Source organism: Amphiura filiformis, chromosome 11, assembly GCF_039555335.1.
Source record: "Amphiura filiformis chromosome 11, Afil_fr2py, whole genome shotgun sequence".
NCBI classification, from domain to species: Eukaryota; Metazoa; Echinodermata; class Ophiuroidea; order Amphilepidida; family Amphiuridae; genus Amphiura; species Amphiura filiformis.
The window spans coordinates 49,879,385-49,904,644 of NC_092638.1; the positions used below are offsets into that span (position 1 = coordinate 49,879,385).

General features: G+C 38.7%; 1 protein-coding gene across 1 annotated transcript in view; it reads right to left on the minus strand.

Moving 5' to 3' along the window:
- LOC140164948 (mitochondrial uncoupling protein 4-like) overlaps nucleotides 1–22,585 on the minus strand; it is a 37,166-nt gene extending 14,581 nt beyond the window's left edge. The window contains exons 1-4 of the mRNA XM_072188347.1: nucleotides 22,323–22,585; nucleotides 19,598–19,732; nucleotides 12,507–12,569; nucleotides 10,872–10,953 (exon numbers count right to left, since the gene is read on the minus strand). Of these exons, the coding sequence (XP_072044448.1) occupies nucleotides 10,872–10,953; nucleotides 12,507–12,569; nucleotides 19,598–19,732; nucleotides 22,323–22,449 (407 nt within the window). The 5' untranslated portion in view covers nucleotides 22,450–22,585. The remainder of the gene's footprint in view (nucleotides 1–10,871; nucleotides 10,954–12,506; nucleotides 12,570–19,597; nucleotides 19,733–22,322) is intronic.
- Between the last annotated feature and the right edge of the window lie 2,675 nt (nucleotides 22,586–25,260).

Here is a 25,260-nt window from a genome sequence, read left to right on the forward strand (position 1 = left end):
TTAGGGTTCGCTATACCTAAGGTTCGTTATCACTAATTTTAAATAAGGTCCGCTATCTCTAATTTTAAAAAAGGTCCGCTATCTCTAATGTTAAAAAAGGTCCGCTATCTCTAATTTTAAAATAGGTCTGCTATCTCTAATTTCAAATAAGGTCCGCTATCTCTAATTTTAAATAAGGTCCGCTATCTCTAATTTCAAATAAGGTCCGCTGTCTCTAATTTCAAATAAGGTCCGCTATCTCTAATTTTAAATAGCGCCCGCTATTCCTAATTTTATATAAAGCCCACTATACATCTCTAATTTTCAATAAAGTTCGCTCTTTCTAATTTAAATTAGCCCACTATCTCTGACTTAAAAGTTACTTTAAATAAAGCGGAAAGGCGCCTCGAGTTGAATAGTTTATACGGGTGAAAATATACACATAAAGTACACGAACTCTTAAAAAAAAAAAGCCGTTTCTTAAACACACTAAAACTAAATTACAAGATAAAGTAGTCAATAGATAGAGAATTTTGTCATGCATATTTTCATGGCCTGCTACTATAAACTTGATGTGGGAGTTACCACCTGTTGATGGAAGCAGGAGGCTGCGGTCTTCGGATGGCTGGTAAAGCTGCCAATCTGAAGCCTGATGTGTTATTGATGTAACTGCTTTATGGTAGGATGTTCCAAATGACACTGACCCCAAAGTGACCCCTTTTGTTGGGAAAAATCCTTGTTTTCCTTTCCATCACATGTTGTTTGGAAGATATAAATTGCATAAAGGACCCCCTGTTCTGATTTTGATGATATCAATGATATATTTAAAGATGGAAGTAACTTTCGACGTATGGCCTAAAAATGCGGCGACCCTATTTAGCACCTAAAGTCTGTGGAAAGTTTTTTTTTGGGTGGTATGTACCATTTAAGGAGCATTTCCATGCGTTTCGTGTCTTTATCTATTTAAAATGCACGTGAAAAAATGAGGACAGCCACAAGCGCGTGCATGGACGCCACCAGGTTTTTCGCTGTATGCGATGCGTTTGCGGGAATAGGCCTACATTCATTTCCAATTTAATAACAGCTCCGATTTTGGAAGAAGCTAGAAACCTTTTAATATGAGTAAAGAAGGGTTTAAAAATATAAATATAGAAAACAATGTTTATTGGCCATGCGTTTTGAGTTGGGCCAGTAAATAGGTGGAGATGTTACATGCGCGCGGCATTTTAGGCTTCATCTTTTTAATTTTCTCAGTTAATATGCAGCCTATGTAGTTAAATTTGGTGTCAAATTAAAGCTTGTGATGACACCAATACAGTAAACCTTAAAAAAGTTGTAAAAAGTTATTAACATTTGAATAATTTGCATCTAATTAGCATAATGTGCGGGGTGGAGGAGGATCAGGAGGAGGAGGATCAGGAGGAGCAAATTTACTAAAACTGACCCCCAGGGGTCATATGATGCAAGAGGTCCATTTCTTTTTTCACATTTTTACAATTCACTTTAAACTGCATACTATAACACCATACAATCATATTCCAGGTAATTTTATTTGCTTTGAGAAGCAATTTTGCAAATTTTATTTTCCATTCGGGTTACACATTGAAGTCAATGGGAAAATATGCCTTGAAAGAGCCTGGTGCAAAATCATTTTAATTTCATTGAACTCTATGATGTTATATATGTATTTAAAGCTCTGACTGAGAGGAATTCAAATATGGAACTTTTAAATATGTGGGGTGAAGCTAACTTTTTTTTAATTTGTCAAATTTTACATTTTTCCCTAAAATATTTGGTATTTTCAGTTTCATAACTCCTTAGTGTTACACCCTATGTCATTTTAAAGTGCATTTTTGGATTCCTTGGTTCATTTGCAGCCAGAAAATGTATACTTTGATATATTTTGGGTATAATATGTGAAAGATATTCATATCTAAACGAAAAACATGCAATTTTCTTCTCGCAAAAACATGTAACGCATTACCGGCCCAACTCAAAACGCATGGCCTATTGGTGTTTAAATTACAAAGAGACTTTTCAATGTTATTGTTAGCTGTTTTAACTATTTTTTTTTGTAATTTAAACTCAAGTTTTGGCCTTCAATTTTGATTAAAGCCATATTATAACATTTGCTGAGGAAGACGCCCTCACTGAATTTTTAAAATTCCTTTTTTACACGATTAAATTGTACTTTATTAAACCAATATACCCTGCAAAAATCAAGACTCTAAGTGCTGTAGTTTTGTCAAAATCCGTGATTTTGAATTAAAGGCTGATTCAGCGCTTTATTATTATGATGGAATTATTAGTCGAACGCATACACGATGTTCATAACACACAGTACAACTTTGCCGTAGTTGTTCGGCTCCAAAATAAAAGGGGATATATCTGACAGTAAAAGCTAACATTTTATGGCAAAGAAATGCTGATCTATTTTGTTTGAAAATGTTATAGCCTAATATTGCTTTAAATTGCATAAAAATTAAGGTTTTTTTTTTTTTTTTTATAGGTTTCTAGTTTGCTCTATCTATACCAATGTTTAGTGTGTTCCAAATTATTACTAATAATCAAAGTTGAATTTATATTAAAAATTTAATTTCAAATAGTCAATCATCACATTTGCTTATTGGACAAAACGGGTTAAATCCGATGCTGGATGGGTGGGATAGGCCTGTTTGTGTTTCAATTTTTGATGATAGTACTTTTATTCCTAACATCTATTGATATCTTCATGAAAATTGCAAATCAGCAACTATAATGCGTTGAATTCGCCAGCGTGTCTAAAGTATATATAAAAGAAAATATATTTAAATAACCCAAAAATTAATGATTGTGAAGCAGTTTCCGGCAAAAGTTTATCACGCCTATGGTCCCAACTTTGCATAAAATCGTGTTTTACAGCTCTTGTGAATGTGATCTCTATATAAATTTGAAAATAAAATGCGAAAATTTGAGCAATGTTTACGATTATGTGCGCATGAACATACGAGTTCAAAACGTGGTTAGCAGTCAGATGTAGGGTCTAAATACGGGAAAATCTGTCGCTAATTTTCTTAAAGAGTAGGCCTAAACCTAAAAATGTGGTGTCATTTTCAGATATGCGGAATTTTGTTCTGATTTATGATATCAACAATATTATTATAAAGTTGGAGGTAACTCGACTAATGTCCTAAAAACGCGACCCCTATTTAGCACGTAGATTTAGGGAAAAAGTCTGAAATTAATTGGCAACTTCTGTAGATTAAATTCAGACTTCCGCTCTCCCCATGGTTCACCGCCCCCACCACCCGCCAGGCAGCTACGCCACTGGATCAGAGAAGATATTCTCTGGTTTCATCAAGTAAAATAGGGTGAATAAATTATGATGCATGGCTTCAATTGGAATTAATTTCCTTAATTTTGGAAAATTTTCCAATTTCCAACTTCCTCAGACACCTCCCCTGCATAGACAATAGTGGATAAACAAGTCGTCGATTTCGTTTTTGTCACCCGGTACTTTATGTTTAACACAATTATTCTATAGGCCTACAATTATAACAGAAAAAACTTGTGCCAAAATGGTCCACCAAATGACTTTAATTAGGTCTTCATTTTGGAAAGGTTTCTCACTTCTTAGGGGACACAACATACATGTATATCCCCAACACCTGAGCGCAACGCGATCGGCTATCAATTGTAGGCCTATACTGGTACGCGACGGTGAACTGATTCAAATCTCTTTCTGGGTTGTTCGGACCGGACCAGTATACGTAGTTAGCGATCTTGCAAACTTTATCATGTTTATTAAAATAAAATTACTGATCATAGCGAACCTTACAGTAAATTAGAAATAACGGGTCCTATTTTAAATTAGATGGGCCTTATAGCGGGCCTTATTTTTAATTAGAGATAGCGGGCTTTATTTTAAAATAGCGAATTTTATTTTCTATTACAGATAGCAAGCGGGCTTTATATAAAATTAGAGATAGCAAACCCTATTTGGAATTAGAGACAACGAACCTTATTTGAAATTAGTGATAGCGAACCTTATTTAAATTTAGAGATATAACCTTATTTAAAATTAGAGATAGCGAACCTTATTTAAAATTAGATATAGCGAACCTTATTTAAAATTAGAGATAGCTTTAACCTTATTATAAATTAGAGATAGCGAACCTTGTTTGAAATTAGAGATAGCGAACCTTATTTAAAATTAGTGATAGCGAACCTTAGAGATAGCGAACCTTAGAGATAGCGGACCTTATTTGAAATTAGAGATAGCGAACCTTAGGGATACCGGGATTGTTAAAATTAGAGATAGCGGACCTTATTTTAAATTAGTGATAGCGAACCTTAGAGATAGCGAACCTTCAATAAATTAGTGATAGCGGACCTTTTTTTAAAATTAGAGATAGCGGACCTTATTTAAAATTAGTGATAACGAACCTTAGGTATAGCGAACCCTAATCGAAATTAGTGATAACGAACCTTAGAGATAGCGGACCTTTTTCGTAATTAGTGATAACGAACCTTAGAGATAGCGAACCTTAGAGATAGCGAACCGTAACCCATCGGCGCGCCGTTTCATACAGTCACTTCCGGGTCCATTTTTATCATTATCTGCGCCATCAATCTATTTCAGAATCCGAATTGATGCAGAATTTATCCTCATCTATCAAACACTCGTGATTTTCTTATTCATCTGAAACATTTGCGACATATTAAATGTTGGCAAAACTGCATCACTGCAACTGCATCGAAAAGATACGACTTTAGATTGTTTATAAACACATGGGCAAATTGTAAAGGGCTGAGATACCTGCGAGATCCTGAATACATGAAAACGTCAGTCTATACTCTCTACACGGCCGCTGGTGGTTCGGATCGCTCCACTTCTAGTGTGAGCGAGCGGACCAAAGCGGCTGATGTAGAGACTGAAAATTATATTCATTCATAAAACTCACGGCGCGTCGATTCTTCTACGGGTGACGTCGTATGAATTGAAAACATCAGCAAATTAATTTTGACATTTTCTTTCCAGATTTATGAAGAAAATATGAATGTTTTTCAACAGATCATCAAATTACTTTATTATATTTTTTTTTTCAATTGGTAGAGTTACCCACACGCTTTATAATTATATATTGCTCCCACGCTTTTTAGAAACCCACCCTTTATTCCATAAAATTGTAATTTTTACAGATTTTCAGAATTCCCAACCCACGCTGTAGAAAGCGTGCCAGACAAACAATGATAATGAATAGCCAGATGTGACCTTCGCTGTCGAGACGTTGTTTTCAGGGTTGTCAAACCCGCGATTTGGTAACCCAATTAGGCGACTTTTGAAGATTTTCCCCGGGACAATTTCCTGCCCCATAGAATGCAAAGGGTAAAGAAAAAAATTGGGCGACTTTTTGATTATTTGACCTGCGATTCGGGCTGAATTTTTTTGGCAACCCTGGTTATTTAGCGTTAATTTAACTAAATTACTACCGCTGGTCTCTAAATATTTTGAAGTGTTGTCCCATGGTAACAAAACTCCCGAGAACTCAATAAACAATCTGGACAAAGGAATCATCCAATCACGTTTCTATCCATGTGAGATCACCGCAAAAATTCATGATAAAAGGTCACTTTCCCAAAGAAAAATAGTGCAATCCGTCAATTCCGCCATGATCTCACAACTTAAATTACTCAGACCAAAATAATCTCTAGCGCATACAGGGAACCAAGCAAAACGATAGAAATGACTTGTTTCTCATGACGACTTTTGACTTTTCTCACTTCAAAATAAGTACTTTCCCCACCCCAAATTCACTTCTAAAGGAGTGCAATCGATTGCTAAATAACTAAGCAAACCTTGGAACGTAATTTCAAAGCCAAATATCATAAACAAAAGAAACCTTAGCATAAAAAGCAAGACCGCAAGTGGCCAAAATATGTAGCAAAAATACAGTCCTCACTGACTGCAATGACTCAGGCTCACCTAGCTACGCTAAGAGCCAAAAAACTGATTTTAATACAATTTTAGCCTGTTTAGGGGGTAAGGTGTATTGGTGTTGGTGGGGGTCATAAATTTTTTTTGTAATTTTTTGGGACCCCCCTCAGGGGGGTGTCTGAGGGGGGATGTGCCCCCTCAGAAGTAAGAAACTTTTGCAAAATGAATACCTAATTGAAAAGATTTGGTGGACCATTTTGGCACTATTAGTGTGTAAAATTTTAGTCAGAAAAAGCCGAAAATGTGTGAAATGACGGACCATGAAGCCTCTCGTGAACATGTTTTTCCTTTAATCATGTTAATTGTAGGCCTATAAATTGTGTTAAACACAAATTGGTAAATGTCGAAAGCAGAAGCGAAAATGGTAACTTGTTTATTCACTTTTGTATGTAGCGGCGATCTGAGGGGTGATCTCCCCCCCTCAGCAGTAAGAAACTTTTGCATCGTGAAGACCTAATTGAAGCGATTTGCTGGACCATTTTGGCACTATTAGTGTGTAGGCCTAAAATTTTAGTTTCAAAAAGCCGAAAACTTATGAAATGACGGTCTATGAAGCCTTTCGTGTACAAGTTTTCCCTTCTCAGATATTTTGCAAAATGAAGGTCCAATTGAAGCCATTTGGTGCATAATTTTTACGGTATTTCAATGCAAAATACTGTCTAATTATGCTTTATTTTAACATATTCTTTTGAAAAGCGATTAGATTTGGATTACAAAGTAAAAATCATCTGAAGTACATTATGCTTGCGTATATACTTGCACCGTGTTTTGACAGAAAAAAATTGCGTGATGATGGGGTTGACAATTAAAATTTTCAAGTACGTACTGGGGTAAGGGTGTGATGATGTAGGGGTGGGTGTTGGTGTTAACATGTATATCTGTCAAGTTAACAATTAAAAAATTTACGTATGTTGCCAGGGGTGTGATGATGTGGGGAGGGTGTGGGGTGTTGAGTATTAACAATTAACACATTTACGTATGTTGCCGGTCAATACCGGGTATAGGGGTGAGATAATTTGTGTGGGAGTTGTTAAGGCATCTATAGGCATATGAATGTGATAATATGTCCCCTATGACTTGCTCATCTCCCCCCCCCTCTCTCTCTCTCTCTCCCCCCCCCCTCTCTCTCTCTCCCTCCTCTCTCTCTCTCTCCCTCCTTCTCTCCTCTCTCTTTCTTTGTCTTTTCTTTTCCCCCATTTTTTGGACAAATCCAAGGGGGTGTTTCACACACGTAACACCCCCCCTGCGTACGCCAATGCCTTAGTTACTGGTTCAAGCTTGGTTCTCACTCCTGTTAGCAACCCATTGACTTTATGTTGTGATTCTTTTGATCATGGTTCTTAACACAGATATAGCGTGTTTCTATTGAATCCCCTGCATTTTACCGGTAAAACTGTTCGCCGTCAAATAGCGGTGAAAGGCGGATAACGGTCAGTTTCCATTGCACGTTGTTTACCGGTAAACACTCGATGAACAGCGTCAATTGACACACCTTTAAAGTTTGCCGGTGAAAGGTCGTGCACTGGGGTCAATCCCCGGGCCAATCGCAAAGCATTGTGGATTTTAATATTGTAGTATTTTCTTAATTGTTTGGCTAAAAATGAGGTAGCAAACATCATGAACATGAGAAAAGAAGACTGAAGAATAATGTTTTTTTATTAGCGTTTTCATTTGTTCTCGTACATCAAATTACGCCATTGGGAAATCCCCTCAGTGATATCGACGTGAGTACTCAGTATTGTTTGCGCATAAAAAAAAAAATAGGTCTTGGAATTTCATCTTTCACAGTTTAATTTCAGTTAATTCTTTTTAGCGAATAGTAATTTAACATCGACAACATAATATTAAATTCATGAAATCTTTCTAATTTTCTGAAGCACACACCGCCGTGGATCCGAGTTGATTTCTATTTTTTTTTCGCATGCACAGCTGGATTCATCCGCTGATGTTGTTGTTGTTGTTGTTGTTTTATTTCATGGCTTTTACTAGGGTCATAAATCATAACTCATGTTAAATATTTAGCATAATATGTATAATGCAGGGATAATGCATTATGAATATTTCTTCCATTTACTTTATTTATAGCAAGTGAGTCAAATATTTGTATGTGATTAGGCCTAAGAATTTTTGAACGGAATGGTATAAGCTAGCTCATGATGCAGAGGTCAATTTCGCGACTCAACTTCCGTTTTCTTCCCTGTATGCGCATTCAATCGGAACGGAGTGAGTTTCTATTGACGTTTACGGTAAGCGTCCCGCTATTTTCCTTCCTCAAGAAGGAAAGCGTTACCGATAAAAACTCGCCCTGTTTACCGGTAAATAGCGGGGAAGGTCAGTTTCTATTGAGCAGAAATAATCCCTTTACCGTCTTTTTACCGGTAAACGGTCCCAATAGAAACACGACTATAGTGCGAACCAATTGACTAGGCAACAATCGATTTTGAAGTCACACTACAACAGTAAATTAAAACAGTTTATAATTTTTAAAACTGTTATACTTTTTTAAAGTTGATCCGACACCTTCAATAGACAAAAGTTGTTGTTTATTTAATGTTACTTTATACCATGTATACTAGATAACTCTATCAATACATGTGTACTAGTCTCCCTACAGATCCATACAGCCCTCGAATTAACCCACGGCACCCATGGCATTTTGCAGTGGGTGCCCATCCCAACTGCCGTAATGCCCTCAAAATATGTCCTTTACCCAAGGCAGTCACTTGCCGTGCCCTCGAATGAAGTTGCCGTTGGTGCCCCAGCCCTTCCCCTTCATTATAAAATCATCTATCTATGTTTGTGTGTGTTTTCTTCACTTTTGAGAAATTGCCTGGGTGCCCTTCTCAAATTTTCAACAGTTGCCATGATGCCCTCTTGAAATATTACAAACTGCTGTGCTGCCTTGCCTTTTCAGTGAAAATCCAAGGCAATTATCAACTTGCCCTAAAAAAGTTGCTGTGCCCCTTCAGATCCTTAATTCGAGGGCTGGATCCATATATACAACAAGAAAAGATTTGTAGGCGTGCTTGCAGCGCAATGACTGGGAAAAAGCTTTGACGTTACTACCAAAATCGAGGTGAACCAAAGAATAGTAGTTTCATTGTTGTACAATTCAACTAGCACTAGCTCTGGGCCCAGTACTGATACCAATAATAATGACATTCAGACTCCAACTCTACCGCTTGCAATGGGCAAGCGGTAGGCTGCGGCTTTATGGCGCGAGCATGATTGGGGCATCACAATCACAGGGACTAGCTCTGGGCCCAGTACTGTACCAATAATGACATTCAGACTCCAACTCTACCGCTTGCAATGGGCAAGCGCTAGGCTGCGGCTTTATGGCGCGAGCATGATTGGGGCATCGCAATCACAGGGACTAGCTCTGGGCCCAGTAATGTACCAATAATGACATTCAGACTCCAACTCTACCGCTTGCAATGGGCAAGCGGTAGGCTGCGGCTTTATGGCGCGAGCATGATTGGGGCATCGCAATCACAGGGACTAGCTCTGGGCCCAGTACTGTACCAATAATGACATTCAGACTCCAACTCTACCGCTTGCAATGGGCAAGCGCTATGCTCTTGACTTTATGGCGCGAGCATGATTGAGGGCATCGCAATCACAGGGACTAGCTCTGGGCCCAGTAATGTACCAATAATGACATTCAGACTCCAACTCTACCGCTTGTCCTGGGCAAGCGCTAGGCTGCGGCTTTATGGCGCGAGCATGATTGGGGCATCGCAATCACAGGGACTAGCTCTGGGCCCAGTACTGTACCAATAATGACATTCAGACTCCCAACTCTACCGCTTGCAATGGGCAAGCGCTAGGCTGCGGCTTTATGGCGCGAGCATGATTGGGGCATCGCAATCACAGGGACTAGCTCTGGGCCCAGTACTGTACCAATAATGACATTCAGACTCCAACTCTACCGCTTGCAATGGGCAAGCGCTAGGCTCTTGACTTTATGGGCGCGAGCATGATTGGGGCATCGCAATCACAGGGACTAGCTCTGGGCCCAGTACTGTACCAATAATGACATTCAGACTCCAACTCTACCGCTTGTCCTGGGCAAGCGCTAGGCTGCGGCTTTATGGCGCGAGCATGATTGGGGCATCGCAATCACAGGGACTAGCTCTGGGCCCAGTACTGTACCAATAATGACATTCAGACTCCAACTCTACCGCTTGTCCTGGGCAAGCGCTAGGCTGCGGCTTTATGGCGCGAGCATGATTGGGGCATCGCAATCACAGGGACTAGCTCTGGGCCCAGTACTGTACCAATAATGACATTCAGACTCCAACTCTACCGCTTGTCCTGGGCAAGCGCTAGGCTGCGGCTTTGTGGCGCGAGCGTGATTGGGGCAACACAATCAGAGGGACTAGCTCTGGGCCCAGTACTGTACCAATAATGGCATTCAGACTCCAACTCTACCGCTTGCAATGGGCACGCGCTATGCTGCTTGGCTTTGTGGGGCGAGCATGATTGGGGCATCGCAATCACAGGGACTAGCTCTGGGCCCAGTACTGTACCAATAATGACATTCAGACTCCAACTCTACCGCTTGCAATGGGCAAGCGCTAGGCTGCGGCTTTGTGGTGCGAGCGTGATTGGGGCATCGCAATCACAGGGACTAGCTCTGGGCCCAGTACTGTACCAATAATGACATTCAGACTCCAACTCTACCGCTTGCAATGGGCAAGCGCTTAGGCTCTTGACTTTGTGGTGCGAAAGCGTGATTGGGGCATCGCAATCACAGGGACTAGCTCTGGGCCCAGTAATGTACCAATACTGACATTCAGACTCCAACTCTACCGCTTGTCCTGGGCAAGCGCTAGGCTGCGGCTTTGTGGTGCGAGCGTGATCGGGGCACCGCAATCAGAGGGAACTGAGCCAGTTGTACATTTCAACTTACCATACAGGGAATGAGCCATCAGAGTTTCTCCCCATCACTTCTCGTATTTTTTCATAAGCTCCCATACGACATCCGGTGTATACTGAAAAAAAAGAAGAAACAAATATCAGTACATAAGTACATTTAAATTTACTTGAACACTTAATTTACTTGATTTAAGCGTCTGAGTTCAATTTAGTTGCAAAGAAATTTTGATACACAACATGCATTGGGCTATTAGCCAATTGTGCAGGGAGGTAAATAACAAGTAAACTGGTTGGGCACTTGTACACCTAGTAAATGATTTTGCCCACTCAGTAAATTAAATCTGCCCATTACCCAAAAAATGCTCAACCAGTAAATTGCTTTGCCCACAAAAATTGGGCACCATATATTTCTTAAAACTATTACAGGATGATTATCTATTGAAATCAACTGAATATTGCTATTTGAAAGTGATGTATTTTTTCATAATATTTACCAATTTATTTATTTACCATGGTTACAATTTCAGAGCAGGAATAATATAGAGTCCGAAGTTTTCCGTCTTACGGAAAACGGAAGAAAATCACGGAATCGGAGGTACAACACGGAAAATGACATTTTTATATGATGTGACAAAAATTGTTAAAAGATAAGATAAATAAATGTTAAAAACAATCATGGGTTGTGTAATGTTAATTTTTATGATAAAAATACTGTTTAATAATACGAAATAAAGGTATATTACCAGGGCATGAACCCCCTATATCCCTCCAAACATCGTAATAGTTGGCCTATTATCGTGAGAATATTCCAATCAGAGTATATTGATCGCGATATTGAACACTTTATTGTGACATTAATATCATTGTTTATACATTTTAAGCTTTATTCATGACACGGAGTACAAATTTTACAACACGTATTACAACACGGCAAATGGATTTTAGAAAACGGTAAACTTCGGACTCTAGAATAATATAACACAGGGAGCAGGTGGAAACAACTGCTGTGTGGTAACAATGTAAAACTAAATTAATTATTTGAACTCTACATGCTTCTTCATCTATCGATACGATGTAAACAAGTTTTATTGCACCGCTTGCACGCTTCCAATCATTGTACAAAATTGCCAGTTGATTCTGAAAATATGGTATGCTTTAAAACAAAATCCACCAAAAAATAAATTAATTAAATTGCCCATCCAGTAAATTTTCCTCCCTGCAATAAATATGTACTGCTAAAATGCTAAATGTCTTTAAACCACTCAGAAACTATTGTTTGTATGTGACACGATCAAGGGAAATGAGCCGGATGTCGCTAATATTGATTTTGAGATATTGGCAAAGAAAGTGTTAAAATTCTTTTGTTTTATATCGTTTTCAGCGATTGATAAATTGACTTAACTTCACAAAGAAAAGTCCATCAACATGGGGTTTTCAGTTTCTGAAAGCTCTAAATGTCCTCTTTAGAAACATAATTATGTAAAACACATTTTCGACCAGGGTCGCCATGTAACTCATTCTCCTTGATCATGTCACATATTTTGGACTTATTGTGTTGGAAATTCTTATGTACTACTTTAGCCCACGTTTATGACAATCCAGTATGGGGTAATCCATGAGGCTACACAAAGCCTCCTTTCTTTTTAAATTTAAATTTCTTGATACTCACCAACATGACGGTAGATGGCTGGTGTTACTCCCTGCCAGAGTTTCAGCAAGCCTTCTTCTTGTACTGAAATATATTAAGCAAAAAGTCACAATTTAAATAATTTATTTTTTAAACATCAAAAATAAACAAGTTTTGTAGCTTACTAGCTTTTAATTTGAAGATGTTATAATTGCAATAAAACTGTGCAGAAAGAAAGCCAGGTGATAGTTGAAAACATTGGGTAATTTTGACAATAGAGTTCACTAAAAACTTTGAATGGTATAACCACAGACTACTACATTTGCAGTCAAAGTCTCAGCATCACCCGATAATGAGGGCTGATTGTTCCATGAAATGCGACAGGCAAAACGGCTACGCACATGCCGCATATTTTTATGGTCTTACGCAAAGACACACAAAACGCGATGGCACACAATGCTGGCATGATGGTTAGACATGGCACGATGGAACAATCGGCCCTCATGAATATGCGAGAATTCACAGCATACAAAACATGGGGCTTTGACTGGTTGCGAATGGTCTGTGAGTAACAGTTCACAACTGAAAAAAAACTTTGGTGACATTCAATTCTTTATGTTTTCATGAATCCAAGCTTGTGAAAAATGAAAATATTGCATCCAAAGATACATTTTATGATAAAATTGGATGCTTAATGCCCAATATTTATTGGTCTCACTATGAGTTTTAAAATATTGGACTCCATTATGTCTCATCCAATATTTTAAAACTCGTATAGATGAAATATGGGCTCAATCGATTCAATTTTATGTCAAAGTAGTTTATTTATCACATTAAAGTATTTAGCCCATAGAGGTGTGATTTTCGGTTAATTTTGTGCCCGGGTACCGGCGCATTTTTCGAGGCGGGTAACGGGTACCGAAATTGCAACAACAAAAAAAGTTATTTTTTCACGTTTTTTAGTGTCCCGAGGCCGGACCTACACCTAAATGCTAGGATCATTCATGGTTCACCTAAGAAAAAAAAAAAAAAAAAAAAAAATTTAGAGTTCCAGGAAGTAAACATCCCCCATTTATCACAAAATATCAATTTTCTTAAAAACACAAACATCGTGCAAAATTTTTAAATTTTTTAAATTTTTAGGTCAACCATGTATGATCCTAGCATTTAGGTCTAGGTCCAGAGACACTACAAAACCAAAAAAAAACTTATTTTTTATTTTTATTTATTTTTTTAAATTTCGGGTCCCCGGGCCGGGAATTTCCTGCCCGGGTAACAGGATTCTCAGGCGGGACTCGAATTCCCCGGACTCACTCACACCCTTATTAGCCCATATTCCTCATTGTACTAGGTAAAACTTTGCATTGCACCATGTCCAACAAGGTGTTGTATTCTTAGATTATGTCTGACAGACAGCAGTTAAAATCATGTAGAATTGTTTTTAAAAAACAAATCTCTCAGAATTTGATACTGATACTCCAAAATCTGTAAGAAAAAGTGCATGTTATTATATTCAAAATAATGAAATTTTTTAGCATGGGTGAGCTAATGACTTATGATTCATTTCCATTTTCCTAAAACTGTCATTATTGGTCACAATTGATTTCATATAGTTCTCACAATATTACCCTGATCAGTGACCACTACTGATGTTAATACCAATTCTTATTATTTTTCCTGAAAATTTAAAGTTTACTGTATCGGTTCTTTTAGAACTGCTTTAAACAGGGGTGTGAGAGGCCTCGGACAAAAAAAGAGGAAAATTACTTTCAAAACAGCTGAAAAACAGTGTAAATCAGGGAAAAAACACCAAATATGGACTGAAAATATAAGAAAACATAAATACATTTTGGCAATAAAAAAGTGGAAATCAGCTTACAAGCTGAACTCTCACACCCTTGCTTTTAAGGTTGGTCTGAACCAAGGCATGTTTTAAAAATGACGAATTCCACTTTTCTTAAAAACTATATATGTTCAGTTTAACCAACCCAAAGTGTTACAATTAAACATGACAACAAATAAACACAAATCCCGACCGGCACACAACCCAACTTGAAAAAAAAAAGCAAGGGAATGTGCCGGCATGGGAATCGAACCCACGACCTTCCGATCTCTAGGCGGACGCCTTATCCATTAGGCTACCAGCTCCCACTGATAAGCGGTGGTTAAAGCTGGGTCTAATGTTATAGCAGATCATGGTATACAATACACACACACAAGTATTACGCAAGTACGCATGTGCAGGAGATCATTATTGATGCTTAATCGTTTCGGCCGTTTCCCCAGTATAATTATAAGTAAAGTAGGTATATGGGGATACGCATCCTGCACAAGAACAAATAAACACAATGGGGAACGATTGCTCGCTACAAGAGTTGGTTAAACTGTTCACTCTTTCTTATTAAATATATTCAGTTTCCTCTTGTAGCGAGCAATCGTTACAGGTCACTGATTTTTTAAAACATATTTGGATAAACAGATAGAATTTTGATGCAATTGTTAATACAGTGTAGTTTGGCTGATGGCCAATCCATGATCATCAAGTATTGCTTATTATTTCATTCTAAACTATGGGCATGATTCTTCTTTCTCCTGTATATATGGGCACAGGTCAAAGTCTATTGTTGTGAGGCAAACAGCTTTAAAACCACACTTTCCTGAAAACAGAAAGCATGTACAAATGGCTATCAAAACAGTTTTGGTTTTTGGTTTATTTCTCATTAGACTCCATATATGCAGGGTAAAGAGTTATCAGACCCACATCGAGGATTTGTTTTTTGGGTGGATTTGGGGGAGCTACAAAGGGGACCTTTTGTGAATTTTTCCTTCTTTACAAAAATGGCTACATGTAATTTCAATGTTTATCCTGAAAAAGCAGACCTTTTGTGAATTTTTCCTTCAAAAAGGGTGACTTTCAATGTTTTCTACAGAAAAAAAATACATCCTGGACCTTTTTATGGATTTGGTTTTTTTTTTGGGGGGGGGGGCACCCACTGGCTATGGCTGTGGGGGTAACAGAGAATATAAGCTATGGTGAGCGGCAGTGGGCGATGGAGTCCACTCACTCACTTCTGGAGCTCACCACTGAAGGTTCATTTTGATGCTAGAGCCCACTACTCAAACTGAAAAAAGCAACTTGGGTATTTTACCAAATTTATCATTAAAGTGTCCACTTTTGTAGAAATCTTGCTTTCAAAATCAAGAAAATTCTGTAAATTGCCACCCAGCACTCAAATTCTGCTAGCTACAAGCCAGGGTTCGATTTACTTTGAAAAATTTGCGTAGCAATTTTTAGCGAAAACCGTATTAGGGGATGTTCTTATAATATTAGCATATAATTACATTGCAAAAAATTGCTATACAAGCTGAAATTTGTGTAGCAGCTTGTCCAAAATGGGGAGCATTTGCTCCACGACACCAGTTAGGGGTGGTGCAATAATTATGTGTGCCCCGGGGTGAATTATAGGGGGGCAAAAGATTTTTGGCAGGCCAAAGGGGGGCAAGCATTTTTGGCAGGTCCAAAGGGGGGTCAAGCGATTTTTGGCAGGTCGAAAGGGGGGGACAAGCAATTTTTGGCACAGATATTTTGGGCACCGTTTCTATATTACGCCCTAAAAAGGCGTAGGAAAACGTTACAAACACGTTCAAATATGCAAAATTTCCTGCTTGCTGCGCTCGCATTATATGATAAGACAATTTAAGGTTTTAAATTCGGGTTCCCCAAAATCTTGCATGTGTAAGGGGGGGGGACAAAGATTTTTGGCACGTCAAAGGGGGGGCAAAGGTTTTTGGCACGTCGAAGGGGGGGGCTAAAGGTTTTTGGCACGGCCAAAGAGGGGCAAGCGATTTTTGGCAGACCATTTTGAGAATTCACCCCGGTACACATAATTATTGCACCACCCTTAAATCGAACCCTGGCTACAACCCTGCCATAGTCAAATGAACTGGGGTTAAATTTCAATTGAAATTCAAAACATTTCAGCCCCCATGTTTCAATAAGCTATAGGCAGGGACAGGCGATTTGCGCGGAACTTTTTTTCCGCGCAATTCCGCGCAATTGGCTATTTCTTTTCCTATGGGCAGGGATACATGTTTTGCACTGAAAAAAAGTTCCGCGCAATTTGCCATTTTTTCCCGCGCAAATCGCCTGTCCCTGGCTATAGGCCTACAGGTTACATGTAATGTAACCAGATAACACACCACAGAAGTATTTGAACAAGTATTTAGACAGGTAGAGTGTAGCCAGTGCTCATTGACAGAAATAGACCTGTGTATCTGTTGGAATTGTGTTATCTTGGATACATGATACATACATGTAGTCCCTCATTTTTATGCAACAACTGTTGATTGGATTGAATGAAAGCATTCCCTTAGGCCCGGTTCATACTTCATTATTCGACATCAAATATTTGATGCAAGAGGTATTCCTTATTCAATCTATTCCCATTCTATTTTCAGCCATGTTCAACTTCTAACGAATGTTTGTTGACATAAAATTGATATATTTCCACCATTCTTGTAACACAAATCAGTACAATACTACACCTACAATACATACAACCACTCTCCTTTTCGCCCACCACTCCCTTTTCCCACCTATCACTAAACAGTAATGCTGCCAGCCTGCCACCCCAGCACTCGATCAAGTCAAGATAGTGTTTTGTACACAATGAACAGAACTGATTTTACTAAATAATCAAAAAGATTACCAATATAATAGGTTCCCCAAACACTACTTAACCAGTACCAGTACTAATAATTTGCTATAGATCTACAGTTTGATCAGCTCGTAATTGGCGGGAATTGTAGAGGCTTTTACCACTACGCCGAAAAGAAGGCCCACGTTAAGAGTGATATAACTGACCTGTACGGTCTATATTGTGCGTGTTTTAAAATATAGTAGGTATATGACTTGAATTATATAACTAGTGATATTTCTGGCAAGATGTCACAAGACAATTCTCGAAATAAAATATATTGATATTAATCCGCAATGTTATAAGGCCTGTTGAGTGTTGATGAACTGATCAAACTATAGAGATATAACTCTGAAAACATCTACAATCACTCAGCCAGGTCCTGCCATTGACTTGGAAATGCTATTATGTTATGTCAGTTTGTGGTAACTTGCAACTCCCATTTCTTGAATAAGTTTTGATTGTTCTCACAAAATATCCTGGATATCAAGACAATATCCATCTTCCCAGTTTAACTTCTAAATAAGTTAAAGCATTTGAATCACACGGTTCATACTAAAAGTATAAAAAAATCCTTTATTTATTCAGGGAAAAGTCATTTCAGTATTACTGGTCTCCCTCTCATAAGAACCTGATATGAAACAATATTGGTTGTTGAAATACTTGTCATCACCAAATATTAGAATAGATTGTGGGATAGGCTTTTACAACCGAAATTCATAACAATTAGTGGGTTTTTAGCGGGGTCACCCTCCGACAAGTTTAGAGCTGTCAAGCTTTCATCAGGAGTAGCTCCGACTTCTTCAGGACAAAGTACCTAAGAATGAGACATGTAGGCCGCCCTTGCCTACTGATGGTTCAGAGCCAACAATCTTTAAATTTAGCAGATACAGTAGGCAAGGTCTGCTTGTTTTCTGTAGACAAGGGGCAGTCTTCAGTGAACAGCTCTTTTCAGAGCCACCAAACCTTCAAATTTAGCAGATAGGCGAGATCTGCTTGTTTTTTTTGTTGACAAGGGGCAGTCTTCAGTGAACGGCTCTTTTCAGAGCCATTAGTAAGCAAGGGCGGCCAGGGGCGTCGCTAGACCAATATGATTCGGGGGGTGTACAGTATGGTTTGCCGACGTAAATTTTTGTAATTTGTTGACCCAAATTTTTTTAGCCAGGCGGCGCTCAGAAATCTAAAAAGTGGGGGAGGAGTCAAAATTTTTGCAAAATATTTTTTTAACTAGTATCTACTATACCATTCACAGTAGGTCTATTACGTTACAACAACACAATTTCGTAACACATTAATCTGTTATATCGCTCTCACAATTTGCCGACAATCACACATACCTTTGACTACATTTGCTGACAGTCACATGGTTTTGCCGACAGCAGTCAAATTTTGCCGACAAAATTGTGTATTGGGGGGTGTCTCACCCCCCCATACCTCCCTCTAGTGACGGCCCTGAGGGCGGCATACATTCTTAGTATACCTGGTCTCCATGTACCCATACCTAGTAGTGTATGGGTACATGGTATAACCATGCATTCAAACAGGCACGGATAGAGCTGCCAAAGAGTGTATATTTCAAAACATGATAACTGCACCAGTTATAAAAATTCCCACACACATACCACTTTTAAAATGCACTCAAAGTCCTTATTCCATATCTGAAAAATATGATCCCCAATTTGTACTTACTTTATTGATAAAAGTCTAAATATCCACATGACAAATTCAGCTGTACATGTCCATTGTATATGTTCACAACATGACCCAAAATCATAACCTTTCAGACCTTAGACACATGCACAAGGCCTTGATAGCACTGCCATGTGCAGTCAATAGCCCAATTCATGTTGAACAAGAGACTGGTTGAGAGTCCACATGTTCATTCACCTGCACATGTCAGCACATGCTTCAACTGCTGATGTGTCATATTTAGCAATGTCATGATATCAACCTCATAGTCACAGTCTCTGTTCTGTGGGGTATTGGTAGAATAACACATGTCTTTATGAAAGGTCAAAAGTTAGGGATTGTTTTGTCAGACATTTTGAGGGCCAGATTTGATCAACACCATTTGAAGCATGGTGTAGCTTACAAGCAGGACACATAATTTCAGGATATCAACTACAAATTTGGACCAATAAATCTCCAGAGACAACCAAGGAAGCTTACTTCAAAGATGGTTAGGGCAACAGTGACATGGTAAGTGAAATAGTTAGGGAAGAATACCTTGTGTACATTTGAAATGTAATTTCTGGTCTTTGTACATGGACTTCATGTCTCCCTATTCCACACATACATTCTTAGGTACTTTCTGAAGAAGTCAGAGCTACTCCTGACGAAAGCTTGACAGTTCTAAACTTGTCGGACGGTGAACCCGCTAAAAACCCACTAATTGGTACCAAATATTATTAGTTCGAACACAACCAAGATACTTACCCACACCAACTGCCGTTCTGACCATTCCCCTGTACTGAGCATCTTCTGCCAAATGTGCAACTCCGTCATGTTTCAGTGCAGCTATCTCACCCTGAATTTGGAGTCTGGTTTTGGTAAGGTCTAGTGGATATGTCACTGTCAAACAAAATGTGGAAAGCAAAATGAAGAGCATGAAGAGTGTGCCAAATTAAGACCATCCACTTCACTTAAGTGCACCCTTGAGTCAAGTGCTTAATCCTAGTACCGGTAATATGATTTCATTGAAATCATGAAATGTGATACAAAAGAAACTTGTCAACAACAATTTTGAGTGAATTTGGAGCATGTTTAATTTTGCCTCCTCCTTTCTACTTTTAAGACTATTGGGGCATTTTTTTTGGGGGGGCCCTATAGCTTGGCAGACAAACAATTTTAAGTTAACAGTAGTACCCGTATGAACAAAAATGAATTGGTCGCTAGAGTTAAGGCCAAATAAAAAAATAAACATGTCCCGCTTCCTGTTTTGAGGTTTCTTCAATTTTATTTTTATTTTTTGAAATTCAGTTAAAACTTTTCAAAACATATGTCTAGGAAGTAGAGATGCTTTTTATAGCCTTGCTATTATACAAGAAACACTTTTATAAGGTTTTGTGATAGTTAGAGGGGGCCTATCTCTCAGAACAACAAATAAAAAGAGGACTCCTCCTTTTTCCAGGCATTATTGTATACGCTAAAACAGCTCTAATTATGGGTATAACTGGTTTTGCAATAAAAATAAATAAATAAAAAGCCCCAGGGCTCTTCCTCCATTTTTTCAAAAACCCGGACGTGAAACATGTTTTTTATTTTACTTTGCCTAATGCAAAAAGTAGTCAGTACCGACGTATCTTATAAACAAAGTTTATTGTGCTTCATCGCATCAATTGGTTGTTTTAGCCCATGATGAGCCAGGATTTGGCTGATCTCGCGTCCTCTGACATGAACCTGGACGTTTGTTGTTGCACTCAGTCAATGGGGAAATCACACAGCATGCCATAAAATAAAGGTACAAAATACCGAATAGGGTGCAACTTGCTAGACTTGAGTCCAGTCCTCGTTTACGGAGTTTAGGGTTAGGGTTTAGGGTTGGGGTGGGGCAGTCTTGTAATAAGACTAGTAGAGTTGCACCCTATTCGTCAATCGCTCCGAAATAAATACCTCTTGCCAGTCTTGGTGAAACAATTCTTATCAGGGAAGTAAACTTCAAATATATTACAAAAGTATTGGTATTTTCTATTGATGGGGAGAATTTGAGAAAATTGACTGGAACTAAATTAAACTAAGCCCTGTATATCATAGGGATTGTGCAAGGGTGTCCCTTTTTAGACTTTGACAGATGTGAGAAATAAGTAACTTTAAAACTCCTTATATTAACCCCGACCAAGAGCACGAAGAGTGGAGATTACCAAAACATGACTTGACAACTTTGTGACTTTGCGATTAAAGCAAGGACAAAACTAGTCTTTCCTATTCGGCAAGGATGACAATTTTGACCTCCTCCTTGTCCAAACACTCAAGTATCAGAAGGACGGTCCACAATATAGCGTGATTCACGTAACATGAATGAAATGGGATTAAAAAGCTGTCAAGTACTACAAGTAGTCCCATGTGATGTGCTTCTTTTGTCCAATTTGCCATCAAGATTTCATAAATGGAAACAGTTCAGACCTAGAACATGATCATGTCAGAAACTAATACCGGTATTTTGTTCTGGGACTGATTATTCGGACTATATAGAAAAAATACTTAATTTGTATACATCGTGGAACATACTCTTTGCGTGGCTGTGCGTAGTAAGCTGTTGTACGCAGACCCTCGCATATCTATGGACGCGCAGAGTAGCGTTGTACGCTTGTGTATCAGGATGATTAATCGCGGAGTAACAAGCGTAGTTGAATGTTCCACGATGTACACGAATTTAATAATTTTTCTAGCAAATGTGTTATAATATACATAAGGTTTGCCTCTCAAGTCTCAGACTCAGTCATGACTCATGTACTTATATTGTTATTCATTATTGTCTCTAGTGATTCTATAGTACAAGGAACTTATACGATGTCCTCATTCACAAACTGATACTATCTGTCCATCGTATAAGACTGTCTCCGTACGGCAATGTGGTGAAGGAATATTACACAGTCAAGAATAGGCTCCATCATTTTTTTTTTTTTTTCCCTCCCAGTCTCCCTAAACATCAATACATCAAAAGCGTTGCACATTTACTTACTTAAGACTGTCCTTTTTCATATCGCGCGCGCAGACAAAGTAGATCCAAGCTACCTAGAAATGGTCAAATTTTGGCAAGAAATATCTCTGTGTAATCCTATGTAAGTCCCACATCACATCGTTTATCGGCGATCGTGATTTTTTTTTCTGAAGTTTGGCTGGTACCCACTTGCGTCATGCATGTGACATGACGTACAGCTAAAATAATCGACCGGGAATCGGGGATCATTATAAAACGTCAACAACTTTCAAAACACAGACAGTAGTAAACTTAATAGCGGTCCGAATTTTGAGCCATACAAGTTTACGTGGTGAACTAGTGATTCTAGTCTAACTATTACTCTAATGTCTAGACTAAGAGTAAGATAAATTAGATAATGACATTATGAGTACAGTAAAGTACATGAAATATATTATTATCAAAGTAAACAAAAACATTATTAATACTACAAACATGACTGTTTACATTGTAAACACGCACCTGTTTCCGCAACTGTAGCAGCAGCAGCTGATAGAAAATACTTGAAGATGAACGCGTTGGGATTAAAACTGCTTTGATGAGGTTCCATTTTATCGGTTTCGGATGCTACCTGAGGCTTAGAAGACATCTTTTAAATCTTTGTCATAAATTTAGACATCTAAGTATATAAATTGTCAGCATTTTTGGTGAATTTCACACCAATTTTGTTGAGGAATACGTTCCAAAACTGCCTGCTTTCATCAGCAACAACAACAACTTTTTGCAGCCAGTCAGATGATAGTGGTCAAAGGTCAGGGCCAAGAAATTGCGTCATCCCACGTCCCCGACAATTTCTCCCAAGTGGTTGAATAGCGGATAAAAATAAAAATCACCCAAAAAAGATGAGTAATCTAAAACTGAGTTATAAAAGCAACAAGTCGAGTTCATAATAATATAAATCTTTGCCCCCCCCCTTTCGACGTGCCAAAAACCTTTGCCCCCCCCTTTTGCGTGCCAAAAATCTTTGCCCCCCCTTACACATGCAAGATTTTGGGAACCCGATTTTAAAACCTTAAATTGTCTTATCATATAATGCGAGCGCAATTGCAGCGAGCAGGAAATTTTGCATAGGCCTACCGGTATTTGAATGTGTTCCTAACGTTTTCCACGCCTTTTAGGGCGTAATTTAGAAACGATACCCAAAATATCTGTGCCAAAAATCGCTTGCCCCCCTTTCAACCTGCCAAAAATCGCTTGACCCCCCTTTTGACCTGCCAAAAAATGCTTGCCCCCCCTTTTGGCCTGCCAAAAAATCTTTGCCCCCCCTATAATTCACCACCCCGGGGGTACACATAATTATTGCACCACCCCTAATGCGTGAAATTGGATTGGGCTATTCCAGAAAATAAGTGCACACCCCCTATAGAGGAGTAACTTTTCAATCTAAGAAATGTCCGGATTTCCAAGTCTGCTTCCTGAAAACGACTGGAATTCCAGTTGCAAATGTTACTGGAAAAAGCTTGGAAATCCAATCAAATGCAGGAAAAATCACGGAAATGTTGAAAATGAGCTCTCCAATTGCGGATTTCTGCTTTTGAACTATTTTTCTGCCGGATTTTTTTGCCTTTGGGCACTTTAAAAGTCTGGATTTCCAACAGTCACGACTGGACAAAAAGTCCGGATATCCGAACTCCTCACTGGGTGTTGTGATATTATCCAGGAACTATTATCTTACGCGTAAGCGTACACAGAACTCTAGGTGTGAAGCGCCCTAATCTGGGCAGCCAAAACTTAAGACCAATCATGATGAACATCATACCAGGGCAGTGATAATAAATATCATTATTATATATCATAACCGTGTCTGTATACTACTTCATGGTGGCAGCAGGTGGGATAAATTCCATGGATTTGACAGAGGAACTCTGATCCAAATCAACGGAGCTGAGGATTTCGTCTAAATCTGGACAATTTCCTAACTCATCGCCACATCACCATGGTCAAGTGCAACAGACCATCCCTCGCCACAGGGAATATCGCCGCAGGCCACGAATTCTGCTATCGAGCGAGTCACTCGTTGAACCAAGAGTTGAACTGCAACATGTTTTAAACACGTAACGACGGCACACTATTTAAAGCGAACACTCACATCCTTCGGTACCGTATTTATGGAAATATACCGGTGGAAATTTTGTTACCGCTTGACTATAACGGATTATAAAGGAACTTTATATCGTCGCCGAAATCTGTGCTTCGATTGTCACCTTTAGGTTGAATTAGAGAGTTTCAACCATATCATAGTACATCGTGTCTTGTTTTTGTGTGCCCTGCCCTGGTCAAACATCAAACTCGACGAGTTAACGAGTAAGTTTTTATAGAACTAAAGAACTGCAACTAAGCCCGTAGCAAATAGAACTTTGAATCATCCGTGTGAATTTGAAATCCTTTGCTATAAATTGTCATGAAAACTTTTCACCGACAAAGTGCTGACGAACCCCAATTTTCCCGCCGAGTGCAGTGAGCCTGGAATGAGGAGACCCCAGCCCAGAGCTGATGCGCCACGTCTTAGCCTAATCACAGAGGATCACTACGCACAGCCGGAGGAACATGCATTGCTAACTTTTACACATAGAAACGGACTGCATGCTGTGTGGATTACCAGTTCCAAGGCCTTAACAGATGTTGCCATGGTTACCTACTAGGATTCTGAGAAATCAATCTATTTATAGCGAGACTTTATAAACATTACCAACGGACTGTCAGCTGTTTACTCAGATAAACAAAGCGATACCAAGAGAAACATTGAGCATATTCAAGAACTAGATCAACTGTGCTCCAAGAGACTTTTTACTGAAACAACTTTTAACAAAAAAAAACCTTTGTTGATAAGATTTTTTAAGTCAAACCTTTGAGTGGTTATAATAAAAAAAAAACAGTGATTATTTTCTTTGTTTGGAACCAGATTTCTTAATATTTTACACAGTTAATTTTGTTATGCTTTCAATATTGAGTGTTTTAGTTATGCACAAACACCTTGGTACCAATATCTTGTAACCCGTTGCTTGTACTAACCATTTCGTAAGTCTTGTTTTCTCTTTAACCTACCCCTAAATACCGTTGCTGTTCCTGTATTCAGGTAAACCATACCTTGCGCAGCCGTGTATTTGAGATAAATACCATCCAACATGACATCCAAATATCCAGTAATGAACTGGGATGTACCAGGCGAAGCGAGGAGTTTAAATTATTTAAACAAAGACTCGAACTAACTATGTTGGACAAAGAAGTGACGGACAAAGAAAAACAGGCAGTGAAGATCAAAATCGCTGTGGGAATCGTAGGATTGAAGAAAATAAACACTTCTGGCCTCAGCGATGAGGACCAAAAGGACCCAGAAAAACTCTGGAAGATCTTTGATGCCCAGCTAAATGTCAACGTCAACTTTAGAATACACAGACTC